Genomic DNA, 15,928 nt, shown 5'->3' with positions numbered 1-15,928 from the left:
CTTTATGCAGAAACTCATATCAGGTACCAGCAGACATGTCATCAGGTACAAGATAATTGTAGATGGCTGTCACTATACTAAAAGTTACCCATTTGTGAAAAAATATTAAATACTGGTAACCAGCTTTATTTTGAAGGACAGATGATTTACAGCTTTGAAATACATTTCAAAATTCGTAATTTGGTCATGTTAACATATTCTTCTTTTGTTTCTTGATAGGGCAACATCATAATTGTTAATTAAGTACACCATATTGTGCTCTTCATTAATAATTAATTTGGCTCAATATCGTAACTCTAAATGGATCATGTTTAGCACATGCTGTAATTATTACACTACTGGCCATTAAAATTGCTACACCAAGAAGAAATGCAGATGATAAATGGGTATTAATTGGACAAATATATTATACTAGAACTGACATGTGATTACATTTTCACGCTGTTTGGGTGCATAGATCCTGAGAAATCAGTACCCAGAACAACCACCTCTGGCCATAATAACAGCCTTGATACACCTGGGCATTGAGTCAAACAGAGCTTGGATGGTGTGTACAGGTACAGCTACCCATGCAGCTTCAACACGATATCACAGTTCATCGAGAGTAGTGACTGGCGTATTGTGATGAGCCAGCTGCTCGACCACCATTGACCATATGTTTTCAGTTAGTGAGAGATCTGGAGAATGTGCTGGCCAGGGCAGCAGTCGAATATTTTCTATATCTAGAATGGACTTTACAGGACTTGCAACATGCAGTCATGCAATATCCTGCTGAAATGTAGGGTTTTGCAGGGATCGAATGAAGGGTAAAGCCACGGGTCGTAACACATCTGAAATGTAACGTCCACTGTTCAAAGTGCCGCCAATGTGAACAAGAGATGACCAAGACAGGTAACCAATGGTACCCCATACTGTCACACTGGGTGATATGCCAATATGGTGATGATGAATACACGCTTCCAATGTGCATTCACCACGATGTCGCCAAACATGGATATGACCATCATGATGCTGTAAACAGAACCTGGATTCATCCGAAAAAGGGATGTTTTGCCATTCATGCACCGAGGTTCGTTGTTGAGTACATCATCGCAGCCGCAGGCGTCAAGGGTAACCGCAGCCATGGCCTCTGAACTGATAGTCTATGCTGCTGCAAATGTCGTCAAACTGTTCATGCAGATGGTTGTTGTCTTACAAACATCCCCATCTGTTGACTCAGTGATTGAGACGAGGCTGCACGATCTGTTACAGCCATGCGGATAAGATGCCTGTCATCTCAACTGCTAGTGATATGAGGCTGTTGGGATCCAGCACAGCGTTCTGTATTACCCTCCTGAACCCACTGATTCCATATTCTGCTTACAGTCATTGGATCTCGACCAACGCGAGCAGCAATGTCACGATACGATAAACCGCAATCATGATAGGCTACAATCCGACCTTTATCAAAGTCAGAAACGTGATGATAGGCATGTCTTCTCCTTACACGAGGCATCACAACAATGTTTCACCAGCCCACACCGGTCAACTGCTGTTAGTATATGAAAAATTGGTTGGAAACGTTCCTTATGTCAGCACGTTGTAGGTGTCGCTACCAGCGCCAACATTGTGTGAATGCTCTGAAAAGCTAATCATTTGCATATCACAGCATCTTCTTCCTGTAGGTTAAATTTCGTATCTTTAGCATGTCATCTTCATGGTGTAGCAATTTTAATGGCCAGTAGTGTATTAGTTTTAAAGCAAGAATTTGCCCCATTGCTTGAAACTCGTAGCTTACACACACACACACACACACACACACACACACACACACACACACGCACACACACACACACACACACACACACACGGTGTCTGCTCTTTCAGACATGTCTGAAAGACTGGATACCATTTTTGATCCAGCAGCCACTATGCATTAATACACAAAGGAATTACAGACCTCGGCTGTGTGTGTGCATTGACTCAACTCAGTGGGGGAGTCAGGTGCAAATTTCCAACTTCTCTCATTGATTTCAATTATAACCTGCTTGCAGCAAAGGTCTGTAATTCCTTTGTATATTAAACAGATAAAATGGTAGATCATTATTCTAGATGAAGGATAGGTGTTAGACCTAATTAAATTTGGAGGCCACTCATTATTATTTACCTTGTACAGGAAGTTATTGTGACTTTGTGAATATCTTCAACAGTGTGGTGTAACTTGCTGCTTGTTGTTTCTTAGGTAGGAAGTGAAGCAGTCTTGTGTTGAACCATGTGTACCATAAAAATGTAAGGTTTTTAATAGAAAATCATTGAAATGTTAAAATGTCTTTCATGTGGCACAGAAGATGCCAACTGGAAGTATTGCATTAGTTCAAAATTATTTTTTACTCATTGAATGTATAAATATCTTCCCCAGTGGAGCAGAAATCCTGAAATGTGGTATGTTATTGGCTAAGTATCCCATTAGTGCCCACATATGTGCAAGCCTGGAACATTTTATCTCATCAGATAGTGTGGCTGAGAGAGGGAGAGTTATTTATGTTTATTGAGTCATCCTTCTTATAGAGAGGCATCACAATGGCATATATTAATCTGAAATAAAATAAATTCACTGGAATGAAATGAATGGAGTCAGTGTGAATGAAATCAATCAAAATGCAATGACATGAAATGATATTAACAAAAGCTGGTCAGGAAAGCTAAACCTGCAATATAATAAATGTGACATGACAAACTGTGCTAGATTGCAACTCAGATCTTCACAGACATGAGCCTTTACTATCAAGCTATTACAGCTTGCAATCAACACTGGATTAGATTTCCATTGTCATTCATCTTTCCTTCCGTTACTCAGGAAAGCAACAATCCGAAGTTTTCCTATGGAGTATGTGAGAAAACAATGGGGTACTGATTTGGTGAAGGACCCTGGTTCACCCTATCATACAGATATACATCAGTTGAATTAAATCCACTGAAGTGAAATTAAGAGATGAAAACATCTGTGATAATGTAAACTTTAGTTTGATCTAAGAGGATGCTTAAACAGCCTAATGGTTAAGGACATTGTTCATGTTCAAGTACCAACCTTGCACAAGGTTTCATTTGTCATATATTGATGTATTTATCTGTCTGTGAAAATGTCCTGAATTAATTATGTATTACGTATAAGTTGAGGAAGATTGATTGGTTGCTTGAGAATTTAAAGGACTGAACAGCCAGGTCATCAGTCTCTTGTTCATGTGACAGTCCATCTGCATTTAGTGACATAGTCAGAATTCTGATCAAACTGTGGTAGTATCTAGCACTGGTAAAAATGAAGCATCAAAAGCAGTATTTATGCCAAGGATAGGAAATAATTAGAGATAAAAATATATGGGTCAGGTGGGTCTGGAGGCCAGAGAGCAAATGTGAACCATTAGGGGGCTCATCTGCAGTGAAGGTAACCTCCTGCACATCTTTGGAAAGGCTAAGACAGTAATGGAATAAATAATTCCTTCTAGCTGGGTGGAGAGGAGGCCCATAATGAAATATAGTGGCAGATTAAAACTGCGTGCCAGACGAAGACTCAAACTTGGGAACTTTTGTGAAGTTTGGAAGGCAGGAGACAAGGTACTGGCAGAACTGAAGCTGTGAGGATGGGTTGTGAGTCATGCTTGGGTAGCTCAGACAGAAGAGCACTTGCCTGCAAAAGGCAAAGTCCTGTTCGAGTCTCGGTCTGGCACACAGTTTTAATCTACCAGGAAGTTTTACATCAGTGCACACTGTGCAGAGGAGTGTGCACTGCAATGGAGTGTGCACTGATGTGAAACATCAGGTACAAGTATGGTAAATCATCTGGGCATGATGGAACAGAATTTTTATTTTCATAATTGGGATAATCTAACAGAAAAATCCATACAAAAGTTCATACAATTATTTTAGCTTTGGATGTAAAATGTATACTTTGTGTCATTAATGGCAATTAAAATAAAATTTTTTATTGATTATATGCCTTGAAGCATTCTTCCATGCAAAGAGCCAGCTTTCCTTTACAAATAAGACAAAAATACCATGACTCATGGCATTTCTTTTGTTGTGTACACACTTTGCAGAGGTTGTTTTTCTCGGTGGTGTGTATTGTCTCTAAATAATAAAAGCTGCCATCAGTCATGATTTTCTTTGCAATGTCTGCTGTCCTATCCCCAATCAATGCTTGAATAATTTTTTCTCTGAAAGCTAGAGATTTGATACTGCTGCCTGCTTATTGATTATAAAAGTTTGATAGCTCTTCTTTTGAGCCTTTTTTATGCACAGGTTTAACTGTATTTTTCTTCAATAAATTTGGAAATGTGTGCTCCCCCATACTACTGTCGATCATATGGGTAATTCTTTTTTAATTATAATACTACTCAGTCCATCCCAGCCAAATGAGGTCTTATTCTTTAAGTTATTTATTATTTTTCCTATTTCCTCCACACTCACTTCCTTAAATTCAAAAGCAGTTTCCATCCTTGGGAAAGGCTTTACCATCCAAGTCAGACCTGTGTTTTAACTGGGTTCACAGCTGAAGACATAAAATATTCATTAAATATATTGCAGATTTCATCTGGCTCATTAGTATAGTTTCCTTCATATTAGATTCTGTCAATTTGAGCATCTAACTGATGTTTGGCTTTGTGATATCTACTTATTATATTCCATGAAGTCTACCCTACATTTGTTGACTGAGCTATTTCCATATTTAGGATCTGTTTTCTTAAATTTGAGAGCCATTCCTGAAATTGTTTTTTAGCTTCATTGTACTTATCCTTAAATATTCGCAATTTAGTTGACTTATGTAGCACACTTAGACCCTCGATATTTTGCGAGTTTAATCATGTAAGCTGGAAGCGTCAGTTTGGTGTTTTTTACATTTTGGTTGTGAGTTAATACTTTCTTAATTTCTTTCACTGGGAAGCAAAAATTAAGATATTGTACAATATCATAAAATTTGGCCCATTTGTATTCGGACCCTTTTTGCTGAAGAACTAGTTGCCATTCTTCAGATGCTAGTTTACTTTTAAAAGCATTAATGTTTCTCTCTTTAAGCATTCTTTTATGTTCTATGACCTGAGTCCTTTCTTGTATGCCTGTGTGTTCATAGTCTACAAATCGACATTTGTGGTCTGAGTAGTGGAAGTCCACATTCCAGCATCTAATACTATCTTTTACCTCTTTACTTAGTATTATGTAGTCCATTCTACTAGAAGTAGACTGAGTTACTCTTGTATCTGAATTTACTGCAGTCATAAGATTATAGGAGTTAAGGGTATCTATTAGCCTGCTGTTATGGTTATTGCATAGATTAAAACTGAAGAAACTGCAAAAAGATGGGAATTTAAGGAGATGGGACATGGATAAACTGACTAAACCAGAGGTTGTAAAGATTTCAGGGAGAGCGCAAGGGAACAAATGGCAGGAATGGGGAAAAGAAATACAGTAGAAGAAGAATGGGTAGCTTTGAGGGATGAAGTAGTGAAGGCAGCAGAGGATCAAGTAGGTAAAAAGACGAGGGCTAATAGAAATCCTTGGGTAACAGAAGAAATATTGAATTTAATTGATGAAAGGAGAAAATATAAAAAATGCAGTAAATGAAGCAGGCAAAAAGGAATACAAATGTCTCAAAAATGAGATCGACAGGAAGTGCAAAATGGCTAAGCAGGGATGGCTAGAGGATAAATGTAAGGATGTAGAGGCTTATCTCACTAGGGATAAGATAGATACTGCCTACAGGAAAATTAAAGAGACCTTTGGAGAAAAGAAAACCATTTGTATGAATATCAAGAGCTCAGATGGAAACCCAGTTCTAAGCAAAGAAGGGAAAGCAGAAAGGTGGAAGGAGTATATAGAGGGTCTATACAACGGTGATGTACTTGAGAACAATATTATGGAAATGGAAGAGGATGTAGATGAAGATGAAATGGGAGATATGATACTGCATGAAGAGTTCGACAGAGCACTGAAAGACCTGAGTCAAAACAAGGCCCCGGGAGTAGACACCATTCCATTAGAACTACTGACGGCCTTGGGAGAGCCAGTCCTGACAAAACTCTACCATCTGGTGAGAAATATGTATGAGACAGTCGAAATACCGTCAGACTTCAAGAAGAATATAATAATTCCAGTCCCAAAGAAAGCAGGTGTTGACAGATGTGAAAATTACCGAACTATCAGTTTAATAAGTCACGGCTGCAAAATACTAACGTGAATTCTTTACAGATGAATGGGAAAACTAGTAGAAGCCGACCTTGGGGAAGATCAGTTTGGATTCCATAGAAATAATGGAACACGTGAGGCAATACTGACCCTACGGCTTATCTTAGAAGCTAGATTAAGGAAAGGCAAACCTACGTTTCTAGCATTTGTAGACTTAGAGAAAGCTTTTGACAGTGTTGACTGGAATACTCTCTTTCAAATTCTGAAGGTTGCAGGGGTAAAATATAGGGAGCGAAATGCTATTTACAATTTGTATAGAAACCAAATGGCAGTTATAAGAGTTGAAGGGCATGGAAGGGAAGCAGTGGTTGGGAAGGGAGTGAGACAGGGTTGTAGCCTCTCCCTGATGTTATTCAATCTGTATATTGAGCAAGCAGTGAAGGAAACAAAAGAAAAATTCAGAGTAGGTATTAAAATCCATGGAAAAGAAATAAAACTTTGAGGTTTGCCGATGACATTGTAATTCTGTCAGAGACAGCAAAGGACTTGGAAGAGCAGCTGAACGGAATGGATGGTGTCTTGAAAGGATGATATAAGATGAACATCAACAAAAGCAAAACGAGGATAATGGAATGTAGTCGAATTAAGTCGGGTGATGTTGAGGGTATTAGATTAGGAAATGAGACACTTAAAGTAGTAAAGGAGTTTTGCTATTTGGGGAGCAAAATAACTGATGATGGTCAAAGTAGAGAGGATATAAAATGTAGACTGGCAATGGGAAGGAAAGCGTTTCTGAAGAAGAGAAATTTGTTAACATCAAGTATTGATTTAAGTGTTAGGAAGTCGTTTCTGAAAGTATTTGTATGGAGTGTGGCCATGTATGGAAGTGAAACATGGACGATAAATAGTTTAGACAAGAAGAGAATAGAAGCTTTCAAAATGTGGTGCTACAGAAGAATGCTGAAGATTAGATGGGTAGATCACATAACTAATGAGGAGGTGTTGAATAGGATTGGGGAGAAGAGAAGTTTGTGGCACAACTTGCTAGAAGAAGGGATCAGTTGGTAGGACATGTTCTGAGGCATCAAAGGATCACCAATTTAGTATTTGAGGGCAGCGTGGAGGGTAAAAATTGTAGAGGGAGACAAGAGATGAATCACCAAGCAGATTCAGAAGGATGTAGGTTGCAGTAGGTACTGGGAGATGAAGAAGCTTGCACAGGATAGAGTAGTATGGAGAGCTGCATCAAACCAGTCTCAGGACTGAATATCACAACAACTACAACAGCAACAAACATGTTTATTGCAAGATATTGCCTCTATATTCAAGTCACCAAGTATTGTTACCTCGTTTGGGTCACAGTGTCCCTCTATTCTACTAAAAATATCTATGAAACGCCCTACCTCTGATTTTAGTGAGGAAATGTTGTTTTAGAAATGATTAAGTTTCCAATCAGTTTGTTTAAAGGGGATGCCACTCACATTTTATTAGTAGAACACGAGAAACTGCACAATTACATTCCTTTTTAGAGTCACAAATGGTTTTTAATTCTTCAGTGAATTAATGATCTGCATATTTCCGTAATAAGCATCACTCAACTATATTTCCAAATAACCATACATTGCTAATAAATGCTTAACTAACCTTGACCATGGCAGACTACATGTCTGTCTTCAGACACTACCAAATCAGCTCAGATTTACATGAAAGACACGTCTAACTAAGTATTAACTGATACCGTCCTCCGAGACTGCCGAATGAGCTCTCATCTTACAGATGAACCACTTCGCCCACCATCTAAGTTAGGCGCAATTTAAAGATCACTGCCTTTTTGTTTTGCAGTTGCTTATTATTCTGCTAGTTATTAATACTTGTGAAATAATGGAATGATAGCACATTATTGAGAGATGCTTTAGTTTGAAATTCAAGTGAATACACTGTTTAATTTTTCAGATATTATTAATCGAAGATTATCATTTTGGTACATAACTTCTGAACACGGCAGCCAATTATGGAGAAGGACCACAATTTAGGTGGTCTTTCTCATGATACCTGTGCCATATAAATCATCTTTCATCAGTACCTCACACCACATTACGTCATCTAGCCACAGCTACCTTCTCACCTGCTCTAAAAAGAGCTTCTTGTAGCCAAATATTATGGCTGCAAAGCCAGAAATATGTCACCTTCTTTCATTGATAAAATTTTTTATCAACAGTTTGTTAAAGTTTAAAAGTAATGAAGATATTTACAAATAAAATACTAGGAGGAACAACGATCCATAACACCCTTTACTAAATTTAACACTGATGCTGAAAATAATAAGAAGCAAAGCGAGAAAATTCTTTGATAGTGTGCCCATGGAACTAAAAGTGTCTTACAGAAAACATAATCATTTTCAGATGCCGATTAAACCTATTTCTCCTTAATAACTCCTTATACCACTGAATAAATCTTCAAGAGGAGTAAGCTGTAGTTCGTAAACCCACTAATTGCTAAAACATACTCATTTAAATACATGTGTTACTAATTTTGTTCAGTTAACATTTTTCACATGATAATGTTTATCATAAATATAATCAATAGGACTCATAACTAAGTAAATCATTAATTAACTGTTAGGTAAATGGTATGTAAATAATACCAGTGGTATGCAGGCTGCTTTAGTATCTCCTGTCATCTTTAAATATTATGTAGCCTTTGTTTTCACTGTTGTTTGCGACTGGTGCGTAGATATTTTGTTGCCAGCTGTCATATAACAATAAGTGAAACCTGTCAAAATATTGTTACTCATCTATGAACTCACTGGAAACCTGAAATTTGTGTAATATACATTATTCTAATTTCTGATAACTTTTTAATAGTCCATAGAAAATAGAAAAAGGCACAAAAAACAAAAAAGAGAGACTGAGGAAAGGTGAGATGATCTTGCAAGTTTTTGAGAGCATGTGATAGGGGATAGCCAAAAATAAACAGACGAAAATAAATTAAACACATACAAATACAAAAATAAAAGTAAATAAATATGAAAGAAGACACACCATAAAATGACAAAGTAACAAAATAGAGCATAATTTCTTCTTCTTCTTCTTCTGCTTCTTCTTTTTCCTGGTCTTATCCCAAGTCTTCATGGGGTCAGTATGTTATTCTCACTCAGGTGATGTTAATGGGAGAAGATACCTGGATGTCTTTCCTGTTGCCACCCCTTCCACCAGGATGCAATGTGTGTAACCCACCTGTCTGTCTCTAGTATTAGCCCATGTGAAAGTATAAGAACATTTTTAAAATGTGGGAGAATAATGTGACTGGAGCTGAATATGAGCACTAGCCCAGTATTCATGTATCTGGACTGATGAAAGTGCCTAAAATACATATCCAGGCTGGCCAGTATATTGCGCCTCATCATTAATCAGCCAGGCAAATTTATTCTGGGTCCAGTGTGCCTACGCAAACCCCAGAAGCATCATGCTGTGTACTTGGTCCTCTGGAGGGCTGACAAAATTGAACAGACAGTGGAAAATATAAAATTAGGAATGGCAAAGAATATTATAAAGCTATGAAGGGAAGGTGGAATGAAGGAGGTTACATGAATGAAGGATATAAAGACAGTGTAGAGAGAACAGGCACCTTTGTAAGAAATTTGAAGTCAGGCCGTTCATAAACCAAGAATCTGCAGAGTAGGAAGTTACTCTATGATAATCTGTAACACTTGCACTGGAAGAAAGTATCAGGATGATCAAATAGGTTCTGAAACTATAATGATGAGAAAGTGTTTTAAAAGTTATTATCGAGTCTGACCCAATGAAGAAGAATATTTCAGTTTCATCATTCTAGGCACACAGAACTTTCATGAAACAGTTACTGTTGATTCTTTATTTTACTGCAGCATTTATAATTAATGCACTCACACAAAATGATGCAGTGATTTCACATTAACAGTATAATATGGTAAAATTAAATTTCTGGTAAGTACAACACCAAAATTCTTTTGCATAAGAAATGTGTAATGTGCAAATGGAGGAAAAATGTACTGAGTTAAATGCAAAAACAGTTATACAAATTCAAGTTTTGCACTGTTGATGACTTTGATTCTCTCTCTGCTTTTACCTGTGATCATACAACAGTTATGGGTAGCTTAAGATTCATCCCCTGAGTGGGCACTCTGTTTTTAAGAATATGAGTGGGTAGTAAACAGCACAGTTGCATCATATCCCAGGAAACTGCTTATTTGATTATTAATTGTGTCATAGTCAACTTCATCATTGTAGGATTGAGCTACTAGCACATAATCTGGATCATTTCCCTGCATGGGATATAATTTTTTCTCCTTCAGCTCACTGTTTATTTTATATTACTACTGCTCACTTGGATGTATGACAACACAATTTATCACTGTGCTAGTTGAAACAATACTGAAGTAATATGTATGGGCTCACAATTGTGAAACAACAATAGAATGGTGCAAAAACTTTATGGCTGGTGCACTTTATACATAGGCACACTGGCTCTGAGGTTAAATAGAGGCCCCAGATTTGATTTAGCTCATGACTGAATTGTATATTGATGGTAAATGGCAATATGTGCACAGATCTTTAACAGTAAATAAGAGCAAATTACTGATGTCTTTTTCTTTTCACATGTTTTTAGGTAATCAAACATGCAGAGAGATGCCAGTGCAAATTTGTATGGTGCTGCTACGTTAAGTGCAAGACTTGTGAAACTCAAGTTGATCGTCACACGTGCAAGTGATTTTTGTGTCGGACATGCATTAATGTGTGCCAACATTTTTCCTACAAGTATTTATTCATGTCATTAACTTTCTCCTATTGTAAATAGCACATAAATGATTTTAATTTTCTTCATCAGACTTTCTGTTGAAACTCGAATACCAAATGTAATATTAAAATCGACAACATTACATTATTTTAAGTAAATAATGTACATGCATTCAGTGTGCATGCCATCATTTAAACTATGACTGACTGTTAACAGCTCATTTGTTATCTTGAACTCATCCTTGGTGTGTCACACACTGACTGTTCCTCCAGAAGTGCCACTTTAGCTTTGCTATTTGTGCAATACTCAGTTAAACATTTAATACTTTCACAAGAATACAGTTTATTCAAGAAGTTGATTGTGTAGTACAAGTACCAGTATTTGTTTAAGTTATTTTGCTGTATAGATTTTGTTTAAGTGTAAATAGATACATTATTTTTATTTTTTATTATTCCTAGTATTATTATTTTGTTACCTGTGAATTATTGTTATTTTCATTTGAAGTCTGGGTATCTCAACAACACATCTTCAACTGTGAGCAAAGATTTATTTTGTAGGAAGTACTTGTTTATCAGCAATAAGTTGCTTACAGTTTTGTCATATGTTGATAACTGCAACTATATGATGTGAGCTGACCACATTCTGTTTGCCAGTTAAATTTTATCAACCTATTATTCTTTACAATGTTCACTTGAAGAAAAAAAGTGTAAATTAGTTATTAGCAGTGACTAATATAAGAAGGTGTTGTACTCATTGACGTCCATGTTGTCATGTACACAGAAATGGAACTTTCTTTTGCATTCTTTGTGATAAATTTTCTCTCACAAGTATTAAAAATATTATTTTGGTATAAAATGGCTGCATTTTAACTGGTGTGTATGGCATTGTATGTTTATTGCAATAAGCCTGTGGATTCTCTATTTGTAACAGACAGGAATTCTTGTAGTCTGAAGTGATAGTATTTACTGAACTGCACTATCAGAAATAGAAATGTGTGCAGTGTTATCACAGAGATGCTGCCTGTTTGCATCACAGGTTCATGAAACCTCTTAGTTCAGTACTGGGTACTCTTTCTAAGGTAATAGTTTTATTTATTTATTAATTTGTAACATCTTGTGTACACTGAAGTCATTAAGATGCACAAATTTAACTGGAATGAGTGCAGAGAAGAATTAGCTGTGACCTTGCTGGAAAAAAATCTCAAAGTTGGCCAGAAGCAATTTTAGGAAAATAATAAAAAAAACTTCATGTTTGAACTGTGTGAGTCCAATGTCATAACCACTGTGCCCTCCCTCACTTCCACCATTTTCCTCCCATTTTTTTACCTAACAATAACTATGTAGATGTAAAAAATACACACCAAAACATAGATTAATAACAAAAATTCTGAATTGTGGGATCTATTGGGAAGAAGGTATGGTGAGCTCATGAAATACACAAATGCAGACCACTTCGTCAGAAAATATTATTCCTGGAATGTAAAGTCACACTGTTTGAAATACATTTTGTTTTTACATTGTTCCTAAGCACTCTGATGCTGTTTCCATCCATATATTTGTTGTAGCTGTTAATATTGCTGTTCCTATGGGCTCCTAGTTATAAATTCTGTGTAGCAAAAAAAAAGGGTATTTCAGTCATTTAATCAATACATCATCAGAACCATCTGTAATTCTGTGTGAAACTTTTTATACTTGCACGTAAACATGATTATTAACTGAAACTTCATGGCAGATTAAAACTGTGTGCTGGACAGAGGCTTGAACCTGGAACGTTTGCCTTTCATCAACAAGTGCACTATTTGAGCTATCCAAACATGACCTGCCTTCATAGCTTTACTTCCATCAGTGAGTTGTATCTTACACTCCTAATTTATGAGGTTGGGTCATCAGTCATGGTTGGGTACTTTAGTCACTAGGGCATTGCCTGTGAATGGCAGTAGTCCTGGGTTTGAGTTTCAGTTCTGCCCTCAGTTTTAATTTGCCAGGAAGTTTCAAATCCATACACAATATGCTACAAAGTGAAAATTCATTTTGGATGATTTGTAACTGTTTAGAATTTATGCAGTTGCAGTGATATAGACACATAACATTAAAAAGAACTATCTGATAGACTGGAAATAATGAACACTTATGATAACTGACTGATTGGTAATAATTTAAAAATGATCTGCAATAGATCAGTGTTAAAAATGGTAATATAACTAATAAGAATTTATACTGAGAGATGAAACTAGATGAACAGGTGCAGTACTTTCTCCAAGAAGGAAGGTAGCAGTGACAGATACGATATTAGTTTGAGATGAATAGGAAAAAGAGGTACCGCACATACAGCTAGCCAAACCCTGAAGATAAAATTTCTTTTTAAGAATACTCTAACACTTCCTCTTCTTGCTCAACAATTGTATTATACTCATTTTGTCAGCATTTATGACCTATAGGTGAGAACTACATCTAATTCTTAATCGTCCAATATTTTGTATAATATTGAATTGCACACAATTCAGATCAGTGATAATATTTCAGGATACCATGTTTCTGCTTATATTTAATGGTTGTGTGTGTGGGCCCAGTTCTGACACTGAAATCAGAAGATCAGAAAGAAAGTTGATGTCAAATTTAATATTCCTCAGAAAACAGGTAATCAATCAATTTGTTCAGTGTCCTATATCTAGCTAATGTTGGGTTGGAACTGGTATGGTACTGCTCCATTTTTCCAGATAACTATACCTGTATGTTGAGTACTGTTATGATGGGGGTCACCACTCCCAAAGGCAGTTTGAAGATACTCCCAGCTCCCCCTGGGGAGGAATCTATGTATGCCTTAGATCTGTGCCTAGAATACATAGCAGGGTTGAATGTGATTGAGTTTTCAAAGTGTTTGTGCATTGTGTGACGGAGGAAGGGCCTGCAACTACACCTAATAATTACCTAAGTGAACATGCGAAAATGCCTAAAAGCCACATCCAAGTTGGCTAATGCATTGGCTCCTAGTGTTAATTAATGAGATGGATTTGATCCAAGGACAGCATGCCTCTCCATGTCCAAGAAGCATGCACTTCAACATACTTGACTATCCATGTGGGCTACAGAACAGGTACTGTGTTATGCACTTTATTTTACTCTGAAAGAGAAATGAAGTAAATTCTTGATACATTGAACTCTTTCACACCATTTTTTCAAAGTGTCATCAACTGGGAAAACGTTGTCTTGGTTGGTTTCAGTCACTTCATTTAAAATATCATGAGACACATTATGCACTTTATTTTTTGTATCCTTAAACTGTATAATATTTGAAAGTCCTTTATGATGTATTTCTATGAAATACGTTATATTGTCAGTGTTCGTTCTATGCATTGAAATACCTGAAAACTTGTTCATCTCTATGGAAAAGGTTGCTAATGGAATTATCTGCAGATGATCTTGATGTTGAGGTAGAAGAAGACATTTTCATCTTCTCAATTTCAGGGATAAGGAAAGTTGAGGAGGCAGTGCAGTGTTTCTGACCATGAGCTAGTGTCCTCAGTTTTATTACAGGCTTTCTTCTTTGTCTTCCTGTGTCAGGTTGTTAGATACTGGTGATGTTAATTTTTCCATTGGGTGCACACCTTCAATTCAGTGTTCCTTGATGGATTTTTGGAGGGGCAAGTTGTGTGTCAGTCCTGCATTTCACCTTCTCCCTTTGTATATTTCATACTTATCATCATGGTACTGTTGCACATCTGATTCATCATACATGGGTTCAAGAAAGGCACTAAGTGTGGTTGTACAAAGGTTAAGGGATTGGAGGTGTATCTGGGAAAAATGGGAATCAGTGTATGCCACAGAAATCCAAATTCAGATTATCTATCTTAAATGAAATCATTGTTAATGAGCCAATGTACCTAAATTGTCCTTCATTTATTCAGATTTAGGTATTAAGCAGATTACCTCAATAGCTTGGTGTAAATACCAGAGGATATTTCCCTCAAATTGAATATGGCCAGTTCCCCTCCTTATTCTTGTCCTGTTTATGTTTGTGTCCCGTCTCTAATGACCTCATCCTCGAGGGGACATAAAATCTCAATCTTCCTGTTTTCAGAGGAATGTATTTTCACTGTGACTTCATCCAGGATATTTATTTTATTCTCAATACTTATTCAGATCTCTGGAGCTGAACTTGATGTATTTTCAAAATTATGACTTGCTGCTCTTGAATTTGCTGTGTTTTTAGCTAAAATTTTTGGGTATAAGGTCCACCTGTTAATGCAAAGCACAGGTTTTTCATGTGACGTAAACCTGTTTCAGCAACTCTGTGCCATCATCAGTGGGTTTCTTTTATTAAAATATGTGAAATGTGAACACATTTTAAGTGATAACTACTCTAGAAAAATTACACCTAAGGACATTTTTGTTTCTTTTTGTTGTTACCTTAATTTTATATTATATGGTTGTACAGGACCATTTACACATTATCATATACTGGTAGCTTGCCATCTGCAACCAAATATTTTAATGTGAATTTGGTTGGCATGTTGACACATCAGTGTACATTTAAATGTAATTTGGTTATGTGCTGATGCTTTTGTTTTACTGGACTTTATCAGGACATTGCTGAAAAATTTATCTTATACATACTTTTGGTATGCCTTCAAGAGCATACTCTCTCAATAACATTTAAGATGGTTCACATATCAATTCTTCAATGGATATCAGTGTACTTCCTGATTTCATTTATGGACATAGCTTTGAACAATTTCTTTTATTTTTATAGCCTCTGTTATGGATTATTTTATCAACCCTACATCCTTCACATCTTCTTTTCTGTTCAAACTTTTTTTTCCGTTTTGTAAAGGTTTTTTCAGCTGCTTCTATCTACACAGAGATTCATTCCCACGTAAACATCTGTGATGCACACACTGCGTATTAATGTTGTTAATAATCTCCTATGTGTTTGGTGGTTGTCATCTATCACTGACTTTCAACTGTAACCTCTGGTTTAGACTGCTTGTATTCAGTCA

The 15,928-nt window shown here is 36.5% G+C and overlaps 1 protein-coding gene across 2 annotated transcripts in view; it reads left to right on the top strand.

The window, feature by feature from the left end:
• LOC124555664 (protein Wnt-16-like) overlaps positions 1 to 12,142 on the top strand; it is a 776,949-nt gene extending 764,807 nt beyond the window's left edge. For both annotated transcript variants that reach the window (XM_047129653.1, XM_047129652.1), the window contains exon 7: positions 10,804 to 12,142. In XM_047129653.1, coding sequence (XP_046985609.1) covers positions 10,804 to 10,905 — 102 coding nt within the window. In that variant the 3' untranslated portion in view covers positions 10,906 to 12,142. The remainder of the gene's footprint in view (positions 1 to 10,803) is intronic.
• The last annotated feature ends 3,786 nt before the right edge of the window (positions 12,143 to 15,928 follow it).

Source organism: Schistocerca americana, chromosome X, assembly GCF_021461395.2.
Source record: "Schistocerca americana isolate TAMUIC-IGC-003095 chromosome X, iqSchAmer2.1, whole genome shotgun sequence".
NCBI lineage: Eukaryota > Metazoa > Arthropoda > Insecta > Orthoptera > Acrididae > Schistocerca > Schistocerca americana.
The sequence above is the reverse complement of the archived record's forward strand: the minus strand, read 5'-3'. Positions and strand labels throughout refer to the sequence as shown.